Below are 13,307 nucleotides of genomic sequence, written 5' to 3'. Positions count from 1 at the left end.
CACTTAACAAGGATGCACTTTAATGATTAGAAACCTATTTTCCTCTGGATAGTTTTGTAGCACACAAAATAGCAGTCAGATAGATTCTCAAACATTTATGAACCTGTATACTAATAGTGAACTCATTTTCTGAGTGTGGATTATTATGTAACCAAAACTCCATCTACTGACAAGTGGGAGGAATCAGCAGGCTTGGGGGAACCCCAAGGTTTGCAGAAATACAAAACAGCTTTAGAGAGGGGAAAACCCTGAGTAGGAGACCAAAAACAGCCCAATGAGGACTGAGCATGCTCAGTGGTCACAGAATGTTGGTTGACTGTTGTGAGGGAGATCAGAAAACCATAGGTGGGGAGGGAGAATGGAATGGAGTATCCTGGAACAGGGCATGGCTGCCTGGCTGGAACCCTGAAGAGCACTCCATGCTGCAACATTTTATTGAAGGTCCAACTTGTATTTTATAATCTTGAATTTCAACCAAAATAGCTCTAAAATAAACTTGAAAGTCAAAATTAAAATGCTACCATATGAATACTTCAGCTTTTAGAACAGTTACGTGTTGATAGAATATTAAAACTACCATATAGTTCCATGTAGATTGCTGGCTAAATATAACTATTGCACTGTAGGCTGTTATCCATCCTATGGTAGTAGAGCTTGATCATCTTCTGTTTTTGCCCTTTCCACTCAGGTTTCTGGAAAGCCACTTGTCCCCCTTCTTGTACGAGCCCTTTGTTGGTCTTTGTCAACTCAAAAAGTGGAGACAACCAGGGTGTAAAATTCCTACGAAGATTCAAACAACTGCTAAATCCTGCACAGGTCTTTGATCTCATGAATGGAGGACCTCACCTCGGGTAAGAGATATTCTTTTTCTGTACAGATGTCTGCAAATTGTAAAAAAAAAAAATTACACCCATTCTGTTTCTGAAGATGGCCAGTTCCTACCCCAGTAGATGGGCAGACAGACTCACTGCATTTTTGTGACTGATTTTTTGAACATTTGTCTTTCACTCTGGTGTGCTTAGATAATAGAGTGGCTCCAGCCAGAAAGGATGGGGCATATGTTCGTATAATGTAGTGATGATATCAGGGAAAGACAATGTGTGTGTATTACTTGAGTGGGGTGGGGGAGAGAAATCTTTTATCCACTGGGTACTCTGAACAAGAATATTTGTGAGAAATACAGTGTGCATTTCTTCTTTGCGACGGATATTCTCTACACTCATATTTTAATAACATACTTGTTTGATAGTAAGTATACCTTTTTTTCCTGTGTAGTTTACGTTTATTCCAGAAATTCGACACCTTCCGAATTCTGGTGTGTGGTGGGGATGGAAGTGTTGGATGGGTTCTCTCTGAAATTGACAGCCTCAGTCTCCATAAACAGGTACCTTCCCATAGTATTTTTCAGCTTCTGAAATTGATAAATGGCAATAATGGGCAAATAGGGCTCATAATATATGAACTACAATTTTGCTTAGAATAATGAAATATCTAAGGCTGAAAGTTTACTTGGCAAACATGGGATTCTCAATTTGGTATTTGCCACCTATCATGACTATGTGCGTGGAGGGGAGGGATGGATTTGCAAGAGAGGAACAGTAGGTGTTGAGGTACCCTACACCCTCCCACAATCTTTACCACAACACCTTCCCCCAGCCAAACTTCTTTTTAGTCTCTAGAAGACTAAAGCGTGTAGACTTTTTTGTGTTAATTTGCTGTTAATTTTGTGTTAAGGGCTGGTTCATAAGTCCATGGCCACTTGAAATCCAATAGTGCTGTTCTGTATATCTAGCCATTCATGCATAGATGTTGACTGTGAAGAACCTCCAACTTTCACCATGTCACTGCAGTTCCCAACCCTTGCCATCTGCTGCCACTTGTAAAAATGGGAAGTTCCGCATGGTGAACAGCTACACATGAACCATCCTCCACGTGGAGGCAGATTTGAAGTGAGTCCTGGGCTCCTGATTCAATAAATCATGCCCAAGTCTTGAAATAGCTATTTTCTTCAAATGAAAACATTGCCGTTATTGAGTATAAATAATTCCTGCTTCAAAATGGCAATAGCACCACTTGGTGGCGAAGCTGAAATACTGAACTTTCCCTGGTGGTTGAAGGCATTATTAATGTCAAACGTGTGAATGGAATCAGTTTCTCTTGCTCTCCCCCATAGCTTTTAGAAACAGTTTCCTTATGCTTTGACTACTGTGCTTTGAGAAGCTATGCTTTGATTATTACCAGGCTTAGAGCAACATACATAATGGCCCTCTGTAATTAAAACAAGAGGCCAAGATACTCTGAGGACCTTTCCATTCTAAAGTTATGCAAGAAGAGGAAAAAAACAAGAGCAGGGCAAGAAGGCAAATGAGATTGTAAGAAACTGTGGCCCGGTTCCCGTGATCACAGGATGGTTAACAAGCCACAGTGGTTTGTTAACCACCCTGTGCGTGCCAGTCACATGCTTGCTGATTTGCATAATTACCCTCACTGGGCGGGGCTTCTTGTATCGTCCGAACTCAGTGGTTTGCTGGGGTAGTTAACAAACCACCCAGAACCCATGGCTTGTTATAGGGTTGTGGGATGGTTTGTTAACCACCCCAACAAGCCACCCTGACTGGGTTTGGACAATACAAGAAGACGTGGGTGGAGGGCACTTGCATTGGCAACTTGGCACCCATGGGCGCCACAACCCATCATGGCTAATATGCCACAGGGGGCTGCATTGATCATGCAAACCAGGTCAGTGCATGTGTGTGTGCTTGATTACAATTAGGACTGGAAGGACTTTGAATAAGCTGCCCTGAACATTTCCATTACTGGAGAAAATACTTTTAATAAATAGGAACAAGTTCTTTAATAAGGTTTAGTGAGAGAGGGCAGGCACAGAGTAGATATTCCCTGGGGAAGTTCCAGTTGGCAAAGAGAGAAAAAGGAAAAGTTAATTTGAAAAGCTGAAAGAATATGGGTGAAACATGAATGTCATCTCATTCTTTCAACTAGTCTGTCATGTAATTTTCTCATTGTCTTTTCTGTAATTGTCATTGCTATTTATGGATGGATGTGGACAGTGAATCTGTTTTGACTACCTTTTTATTTTGATTATTATTCTGCCCTTCCTTTGTGTAGTGCCAGTTGGGAGTGTTGCCCCTTGGCACCGGCAATGACCTTGCCCGTGTGCTAGGCTGGGGATCTGCTTGTGATGATGACACCCAACTCCCACAGATCCTGGAAAAGCTGGAAAGGGCCAGTACTAAAATGCTGGACAGGTAAGTGCCATTTTATGATTCCAGTCCCATGTCCCTACTTTGCACTCTAAATCTGAACATGTACTAACTTCTTTAAAAAGAGCAGCCTCTGGGGAAGACTTGCATTAAAGAACACTGTTCTTTTCCTTGAGTTCTGATTCTTCTTGGTGACAGAAGGTGTTGTTTTATGTAGGTAAGCCTGAAAGCTCCTAAGTTATAATGGTGAAGTCTGTCTTTCCATCCTTGTTAGTATACGTGCACTATGTAGAGATGCTCCCAAATCTACAGGTGCATTAGCAAAGCTTGGCTGTAGAGGGGGCTCAGTTGCATAGGTATAGTATGTTAGTTTGCAATCCTGCACATGGCTAGGCAGCTTAAATATCCTTGACTTCACTGGGAGGTTTACAGTTTTAGGTGTGCGTGTTCCCACCTTTTACAAGTGCACATTTACCAAAATTATATAAAAAGTTAGTACTGAAAGGGAGATTCCTTAAGAGGGACAACATTTTTCTGATTGCTATAATTTATATTTAAAATTACATCTCCCTAGTGTGGGTCATGAATTGAAACATATCTATGATTTTTCAGCTCTGTTTCACTTCTGTATTGTGAATGGTGAAGTTCAGAATGGTAATGTCTGAAGTTTTATCAATGTGTCTGTTTTGCTTGGTGCTGGTGTTATTATTATTAGTCATATTCTGTTTAAGAGGTGTTAAAACAGCAGAACTGGAAAGCATTATCTCTGAAAGAATTTTGCCTGGCCCTCTGTGATAGGCTGTTTTTCTGTAGCAGTCAGTATAGTCATAACTATGAATGGCTCCTCTTGTGTATCCAGAATGTCCTGATCATAAAGGGAGTTGCTTTTGGTGGAGTATCACTTTCCTCTCTTTCCAGTAATTTAAGACTGTTTCTACTTGGTGTGCATTTATAGAGATGAGATTTGTCTGTGTACATTTGTGTATGTATGCATGCGTGCTGGCCCTGGACCCTTGGGCTTTTTGCACCTGAACCAAAGAAATCAAAATGAACCACATCCCATACTTATCTTTAATGATACACAGAGATGGTGATAGGAAAGTGCTGCAGTCCTCTAGAACCTGCTGCAACCATTTCATGCTGCTTCCTCATAAGACCTGTGTATAGAGCCCTCATAAGGATACCCAATTTGTATTAAATACTGTGGTGCCGTCTTTTTCAACAGATGGAGCATTATGGTATATGAAACAAAGCTCCCTCGTCAAGCATCTGCTTCTGTAGTCACTGAAGATTTTAATGAAGATTCTGAGGTAAACTATTAACAAAGTGTGGAACAGTGGAAAGGAAGTACTCTGACCTAGAAAAATTAGGTCCCAAGAAAAATTAGGTCCCAAGAAAAATTGGCCCCAAGAAAAATGAGACGATAGCAAAGGAAAATAGAATTGAAATATGTGGGGAAAGAACTCTTGACTAAGTAACAGTGAGAGCTCTAAGGGGAGGCATAGTTGCCATCCTCGGAAAAGTATGTAGAAAGAACTCAGAGGTGGTAAAAGTTAAACTGTTCTCCAGAGTCCTATTTTGTAAAAATTTTATAGCACAAATGAATTTTTAGTTTTACAACAGGAGTTGGAAATCTGTAGCCTTCCAACTGATCATAGAATCCAACTCCCATCAGCCCAAGCCAACATGGCCTATAGTCAAGGATGATGGGAATTGTAGACCAACAGCATCTGGTTGGCCACACGTTCCCCACCCCTGTTTTATAACATTTTCTTCCTTTGTCAGGTGCAACTGTGAAGTGAATACCAAGTCACTTTACCATGATGTGCTTTGAGTGCTCACTGTAGAATAAATTGAACTCATGACTGCAATTTTACGGGGAGCCAAAAATGCAGCAGGTACTAGTCAATGTTGACTTTGTGCTTTGCAAAACTGGAAGAAGTGATACAGTTATCTTTTTCTGAATATCACAAGGTGCAGCAGATTCTCTTCTATGAAGACTCTGTGGCTGCTCATTTATCCAAAATCTTGACATCTGACCAACATTCAGTGGTCATCTCATCAGCTAAGTAAGTGCTTAGAAGGGAGATCACATGCAGAAGCCAGTTACATTGTGAGTGGTAGGCAAATAATTCTTGCTGATCTCTTCTGCTTTGTTAGGGTGCTCTGTGAGACTGTAAAGGATTTTGTGGCTCGAGTAGGGAAAGCCTATGAGCGAGCACCAGAAAGTTCTGAAGAGTCGGAAGTCATGGCCAGAAAGGTATTTGAGAGAATATCCTTTCCCTCCCTACAACTCCTTCCTTCCTTCCTTCCTTCCCTCCCTCCCTCCCTCCCTCCCTCTCATGCACGCACATGCACGCACGCACGCACACAGAGTTTATGCAATTACTATCAGACTTTGTGCTTTGTATTTGTAGTGCTCTGTTTTGAAAGAGAAGCTGGATTCTCTTTTGAAGACATTGAATGAAGAATCTCAAGCTTCGACATCTTTGCCAAACCCGCCTCCTACCATTGCAGAGGAAACAGAAGATGGTGATGGTTCTGGCAGTGCTTGTGATTCTTCTAGTGAGCGTTCAGTAGGGTCATCATGCACTGCCCGTCCTCAGATATTTCGACCACGTGAGCAGTTAATGTTGAGAGCTAATAGTCTGAAAAAAGCCATCCGTCAGATTATAGAACACGCAGAAAAAGGTAAACACTGGGAAATCCTGAGTACACTTCAAGCACTGCTTGAAATAAAATACATTTTCTTTTGTCAAGATACAGGAGAATTGGGCTTAACTGCTGCATTCTTGAAATACTCTGTTTAATTTTTCCAGAGTAAGGAATGAATTCTGTACAATATGTAAGTTGTTCACCATGAAGCTGCCACTGTTCTGATATCAAAAGTTTTTTGGAAGTCCAAGTATGTAATGTCTATCAGTTCACCCCTATCTTCATGTTTGTTGACACTCTCAAGGACTTCCAAAAGTCTGACGAGGCAAGAATTCCCTTTACAGGAGCCATGCTGATTTGTCTGCAGCAATGCTTATTTATATATATGCTTAAAATTTTTAGCTTTAATTATGCTTTCCATTCAAGGACAGAAGTTAGGCTAACTGGTCTGTAGTTTCCAGGCTCCCACGTACTTATACTTATATAAAAATCATTATTACATTGGCTACATTCCAGTCTTCTGGTAAAGAGGCTGATTTTAGTGACATATTTTGGTGCATATTTTTGTTAGCAGGTTAACCATTTTGTTTTTTTAATTGCATTAAAAATATTATCACGCTGCCTTTTAGGGCAAAACCCTCCCAAGGCATCTTCCAACATCTAATTTTGCAATATATAAACAATAAATTGTAAAACCATAAAATACCTTTGGGTGGATTCCAAATCTGCTGCTCTGCTTTCACCATTGCTTTAGTGCTAGCATAAGCAACCTCTAGTGTAACTCCAGTAGCATATCCTGGCACAACAGGTTTCCCTGGAAAACCTGTTACACCAGCAAATGCTATTGGTATTGTGCTAGAGATCACTTATGCTAGTGCTGTGTCAATGGCTGAAGTGTAGCTGCAGTGTTGGCTACTGCCCCATAGTAAGAAGATTAATAATTAATAAGAGCTGCATGTAGCCCAGGAAGAACAATAACATCAAATAAATAATTACAGCTAAAACCACAGCATGGATAACAGAATGATAAAGTCCTTATTTAAGAGGAGACAGTAGTAAACAAATTTATTAGTATTATTTATTATTACATTTATCTCCCAGCTTTTTTCCTCTTATATGGAACCCCAAGGTGGCTTACATGATCCTCCTCTCCATTTTATCCTCACAACAACCCTGTGAATTAGGTTACACTGAGAGTCAGTGACTGTCAGGAGCATCCTAGCTGCCTCTTGCAGTCCCCTCCAATAGCCAACTCAGGACTCAGATGACGAGGATTCTTTCCAAGGCTTTATTCCTTTATTACTTTATGACTCTTTCAGATACTAATCACTAGCGACTAAGCAAGGAACTGCACTGGGGAAAGATAGCAGAGTAGCCTAAGCTCCAGGTAAGGCAGTTGGTCTCCGTTTGAAGGGGAACCACGGGAAGACTCTGAACTTATGGGCTATGGAGAGATCCTCCCTCTTTCCCTTGGGTCCTTGGGACGCGACCGTTGTTTGAGCGCCAAACGAGCGGAACACCTCCTTTCCGCACCCTCCATCTGTCGTCTCTCCCTGCGTCTGCGCCGAGCGTCCAGCAAGCCCCCCCTCCAGCGCTCTCTCACTGCCAGGGACACTATCTATCCCAGGAATGCTGGCAGGAGGAATCTCTGCCAGCTGCTGTGCTTGTGAGAGATGAGCGAGCTCCTCTCCCACGGATTGCTGTTCTTCCTCAGAATCAGAACTGCTCTGGGGCTCTGTGGGCTCAGTTTCCACCCTGACAGTGACTGGCCCAAAGTCACCCAGTGAGCTTCATGGCTGAGTTGGAACTAGAATCCAGATCTCCCAAGTCCTAGTCCAACATTCGAACCTGGGGTCCCCAATCTGTTTGGACCCATAGCACCTTTGGGAATTTGAGAAACTGTTGTGGGCAGCACCACAAAATGCCTAATCAGTGGATTGCTGTTTGGCATCTACCTGCTCCGTCTATGGATCTTAGGCTGCATCTTATTCAGCAAAAATGTTTGTTTTGTGTCTATTGGACACTGCATCGTCTCTTTAATAAGGGATTGTCTAAGTCAGCTAATTGCTGACGGTGCAATACAACTAATGCTTCTTTTAAACATATGTTTTGGCAATGTCCAGTAGTTACTTCTTTTTGAGAGGAGGTTATTACACAGATAAATTTTGTACTGGAACAGTGTTTAATATTCACTGATGGACACATTCTTTTAAATTATTTACCTGGTTCATGGAAATTAACAAATGGTCATTGTAAATGGATACTAAAAGACTGATATTATAACATTGGAAGGATAAATGCTCACCTCCTATAATAAATGAATTGAGGACCTTACAACACTTTCAGTATTTGAACCGGTGGCATGTAGACACCACCTTCAAATGGATACTTATTTGGATATTTGGTCTGCTTTTGTTGAAACCTGTGTGCTAGAAAGTTGTATGCATTTCATATGTATTAATTGCTATGGATATATACAAATCCATGTATGTATATTTTAAAAAATGGGAAAATTTTGCAGATGTCTGCAGGTGCCACATTGGGAACCCCCTCACAGGCACTGCGTTGGGGACCCCTCCTCTGACCACTACACCACATTGTTCCTTTGGTCATCTCAAATGTGTCTTTAGGGCCTGTTTAAAGGCCTGCAATGATGGGGAATTACATGCCTCTCCTGTAACCAAATTCTACAAACGTAGGACAACTGCACATTTGAGCTGTTTAAGAGTTCTTGAGTATATGGCATTTGGACCTGATGACTTACTCATTTTAATGGTTAATTTCCAAATATAATTCCTTCCTCCTGTAGTTATACCTAATTTGAACTGTTCCTTAGATTACCTGTCTTGGGCCAGGTTCAAATGACTTTTTTCTGTTGTCACAGAGAGGAGGGTTGTTAAACAAAATAAACCCTTTTATTATCCTTTATTTGGTCTCCAATCCTTAGCTGTCTTTGTTTGGTTACCAATTACAGGTAACGCTTCTTGTAAATAAAGGCAAGTCTTTTGTAAATGGTTGAGTTCTCATGAGAAATATATCTGTGGGAAGCACAGCAGTGAGGGTTGTATTTTTTTGTTTGTATTTTTCCATATTGATAGAAGAATTTTGATTAGTAATGCTCTCTTTTCTACTGGTAATGTTCCTTATCTTTTTTTTTTTTTTTTAACATGGATGCAAATTGTGGTCATAAATTGCACAGGGGAAATGTGCATGTCAGCCGAACTAGTCTAAAGAACTATTTTACATTGGTACTTTGTAGACTTCTGTCATTATAAACCATGCCAAGGTTACATTGGGCATGGAAGTTGAGCAGACCATTAAACATATTTGTCACAACCGGGTTATGAATGACCTCTTTTAAGACTGGATATGAGTGCTTTGGGGATAGTGCTTATGGAAGTGTGCACGTGGTAAACACTATATCCAAATTGGTCATCCACTTGACATTTTGAGAAAAGATTTGTGAATAGGAAAGACTTTAATATTTGTTGGGGGATCTTTCCTGAAGAATCTGCATCTATAACCATCCTCAACAGGTCCATCAAGCCTTTTATGGTCTACCCAGACTATCAGCAGCACCCCACAGACTTGCTGTATTATTATCCCTGTCCACAAGTAAATTATAATCAGGGTGTTTGTGACTGGAACATGGTACGTACAGTCAGGGCCAGAAATATTGGAACAAGGATAACTGTTTTGGCAGTTGGCCTCTGTACACCACCACATTGAAGTTGAAAGGAAACACACCCAGATGGGAGCGAAGTCAAGACTTTCAGCTGTAATTCAAGGAGTCTGACAAAAGAGGGGCACTAACCATTCAGGAAGGACAGCCAGTGGCATACACACACACCCATCGTTGGTGGCTCATAAGTAATGGAACAAACCAACATCATTTCAACCTTGAGGATCGCCTTTAATACCTGGATGGAAATCCTTTGCAGTCAATGACTGCCTGAATTCTGGAACCCATGCACATGACCAAATGCTGTGTTTCCTCCCTCGAGATGCTCTGCCAGGCCTTCACTACAGCTGCCTTCAGCTGCTGCTTGTTTGTGGGTCTTTCTGCCTTCAGTCTTGTCTTCAGTAAGTGAAAAGCATGCTCTATTGGGTGACTGACTTGGCCACTGAAGAACATCCCACTTCTTTGCCTTCAGAAACTCTTGGGTAGCTTTTGCTGTATGTTTTGGGTCATTATCCATCTGCAGTATGAAGCGGAGTCCTATCAGTTTGGCAGCATTCAGCTGAATCTGAGCAGAAAGTATAGCCCTATACACTTCAGAATTGATCCTGCTGCTTTCATTAGCAGTCAGGTCATCAATAAACACCAGTGACCCGGTTCCATTGGCAGCTATACATGCCCATGCCATAACACTGCCTCCACCACGTTTGACAGATGATGTGGTATGTTTTGGATCATGAGCTGTTCCTTTCCTTCTCCATACTTTTCTCTTCCCATCCTTCTGATACAAGTTAATCTTGGTTTCATCAGTCCAAAAAGTCTTATTCCAGAACTGGGCAGGCTTTTTTAGGTGTTTGCTGGCAAAGGCTGATCTGGCCTTTCGGTTCTTGAGCGTTACCAGTGGTTTGCACCTTGCTGTGAAGCCTCTGTATTTACATTCATAAAGCTGTCTCTTGACTGTAGATGTTGACAGTGACATGCCTATCTCCACAAGAGCGTTCTTGACCTGGCTAGATGTTCTGCGGTCATCTACTTTAGTTGTTTTCTGTGGTCTTCCAGGCCTTTTGCTGTTGCTGAGCTTGCCAGTTAATTCCTGCTTTTTCAGGATGTTCCAGACTGTTGTATTGGCCACTCCCACTGTTTTTGCTATCTCTCTAATGGGTTTATTTTGTTTCCTCAGCCTACTTATGGCCTCCTTCACTCGCATGGACACCTCTTTGGACCTCATGTTGGGAGTTCCAGTGAACAGCTACCAAATGCAAATGTAACACTCAGAACCACCTCCAGGCCTTTTATCTCCTTGATTGGTCATGGGGGACCCAGGAAACAGGTCACACCTGGCCATGCAGCTGCTTGTCAGCCATTCGTTCCATTACTTATGAGCCACCAACGATGGGGGTGTGCGTATGCCACTGGCTGTCCTTCCTGAATGGGTAGTGCCCCACTTTTGTCAACCCCCTTGAATTACAGCTGAAAGTCCTGACTTTGCTCCCATCTGGGTGTGTTTCCTTTCAACTTCAATGTGGTGGTGTACAGAGGCCAACTGCCAAAACAGCTATCCTTGTTCCAATATTTCTGACCCTGACTGTATATGTTCTGAACAAGCCAAAGTTCTTTTGGTGTGTTGCTGTCTTCTAATCAGGCATTGCAAAAAGTGAAGTGAGCAGTGGCCTGTGCCTTCTTCCATTTACAGAATTTGGAAAGCCATGGGACTTCCATGAAGAAAATGTAACTGTGTTGCTGACCTTCAATTACTCAATTCCCTCAGTGCTGTGCGATGTAAGAATCAAGCAAGTATATCTGACCTTATCATTGTTTTACTGTTTAGCTGTAGATGAACAGAACGCTCAAACCCAAGAACAGGAGAGCTTTCTCCTTGATCTCTCTGCCCCTGAAGAGGGAAAAGAAAGGAATGAGAATAAAATTTCTTTACAGTCTTCGCACACTGGCAACTATGGACTTCCAAAAGGGAGGAGCCATCGGAAAGGTAAAACCCTTATATAGCCCAGGCTATTTATAGATAGTTGTATCCTTGTATATGTCCTTCTAAAGCCTACTTGGCATTTTTCACATTTCCTTAGCCTTCGGTCAGAGAATTATCTCCAAGTGTTACACCATCCCTTATCATTTGAATAGTCATCTTGAACAATGGATGACATAACATATCTTCAACACTCTCAGTTTTTATGCTGCTTCTGCCCTAGATCATCTCAACCTAGAATTCCTCAATCAGCTTGTAGTTGAGGTTACAACCTTAGGTGTAGGACTAGAGCTAGGTGAAAATAGGTGTCAGACTCTGGAATTTACAGTACATAGTTTTATAGTAGTCAACATAAGCTCAACTGTGTTTCCCCCTAAAAAATGTCACATTTTCTTTTGAATAAAAATCCATTATAAAATAAAGCTGTTTCAGGCACAATCAAACTAGGCAAATTATTAAATAGAGCAAGGGAAGCCACTGAATTGCAGAAATCAGAAACAATAATATAAAATAGATCAGTACCACTTCAGCAGCGTAGTTTGGTGGCGGCTGTGTAATTGTTTTATTATTTTTATTATTATAAATATTTATAACAATTAACTTTTATTAATTAATAAATATTTCCGCAGTATCTTCATTATTCTGACTATAACTTAGAATACCTTTTGATATTAACTTCAGCTCCATCATGAGTGGGAGTTTGTTTTGGGGAACATTTTCAGTGTTGGCTGGAAAATGTTAGGAAAAATCTCCAGAAGTTTATTCCTGAAGCACCAAGGAATCATGATAGAGGGGGACCTTCAGATGCTTTCAAGTATTTGTTAGGAAGTGCCCCATGGATTTTAAGATAGAAATGCTTCAATACAGACTTCTGTATTCAAACCAAAGAAGGTACCACTTTGATTTCAGTGCAGAAACCCATAAAGATTCTGCCCTGATCAAGAGCACTCGGCTAAAAATGTTAACATGGCATGATTTGTAACTAACAAACAGTATTCCCCACACCTTGGTTTTATATTATAGTTTAGTAACATACTGTGGTATCTGTGGTTTGTTTGTATTTTGTAGTGATCAAGTCACCTTGTGAAAGATTAATAAGTAAAGGAAATTTATCGGTGGGAAGCTCTGCCTCTCTTCCTCCCCAGACAGGAAACAGGGACAATCTGCCAATGCTGAATGCAAAGATCATCTACCCCAGTGAGTTCAACACCACGCTTCCTATCTGGTTGAACTAGGAATGATATCCTCCTGTGGTGAGGGCATAACATGGTTTTGCTAATTTAATACAAATGAATGCCCTTCCAAAAAGAAAATGAATCCCTTCATAGACAACTCTTGATTGGACTTCAATAAGGAAGACCATAGATGCTGAGTTTCTGAAAGAAAATTATGACCATCTAAGATGTTCTCTCTTAGGAAAGAACAGTGGGTGTAACAGAGGGGTATACTTTAGATATTGCTCACGCCTAGCTAGCATGTAAATATATTTGGAAATTTTAAAAAAATATATTGCCATGAAAGATTAAATAGAAAATAGGAAAGTTCCAGGAATTGAGAATGTTACTTGGAGTCAAGACTAAAGCCATGTCAACCATCTCAATTCACCAGTAGTATGTGCATGTTGCTTCCACCCAGAGGTTATTGACACATGCCTCTTAGTTTTAAATAACAGTCCTCATTGTTCATTTAACTTGGCTCTTATTCAAAACCAATAGGTTTAACTTTTTACTCTGGACAAAAATTAGCCTTTCTGGTGCTAATCAGTTCATGT

At 41.0% G+C, this 13,307-nt stretch overlaps 1 protein-coding gene across 11 annotated transcripts in view; it reads left to right on the top strand.

Moving 5' to 3' along the window:
• DGKD (diacylglycerol kinase delta) overlaps positions 1–13,307 on the top strand; it is a 122,494-nt gene that overhangs the window by 76,017 nt on the left and 33,170 nt on the right. For 8 of the 11 annotated variants that reach the window (XM_084846755.1, XM_084846754.1, XM_084846758.1 and 5 more), the window contains 9 exons: positions 689–851; positions 1,276–1,384; positions 3,127–3,266; positions 4,447–4,531; positions 5,196–5,290; positions 5,382–5,481; positions 5,639–5,912; positions 11,384–11,542; positions 12,605–12,733. In XM_084846755.1, coding sequence (XP_084702881.1) covers positions 689–851; positions 1,276–1,384; positions 3,127–3,266; positions 4,447–4,531; positions 5,196–5,290; positions 5,382–5,481; positions 5,639–5,912; positions 11,384–11,542; positions 12,605–12,733 — 1,254 coding nt within the window. The remainder of the gene's footprint in view (positions 1–688; positions 852–1,275; positions 1,385–3,126; positions 3,267–4,446; positions 4,532–5,195; positions 5,291–5,381; positions 5,482–5,638; positions 5,913–11,383; positions 11,543–12,604; positions 12,734–13,307) is intronic. The other 3 variants (XM_084846759.1, XM_084846756.1, XM_084846763.1) reach the window with 1 other exon arrangement.

The sequence above is a fragment of the Heloderma suspectum genome, chromosome 3, assembly GCF_057233095.1.
Source record: "Heloderma suspectum isolate Gila_16-S chromosome 3, 16-S_ref, whole genome shotgun sequence".
Taxonomy (NCBI): domain Eukaryota; kingdom Metazoa; phylum Chordata; class Lepidosauria; order Squamata; family Helodermatidae; genus Heloderma; species Heloderma suspectum.
Note: the sequence above shows the minus strand (reverse complement) of the source record. Positions and strands in the feature narration are given on the sequence as shown.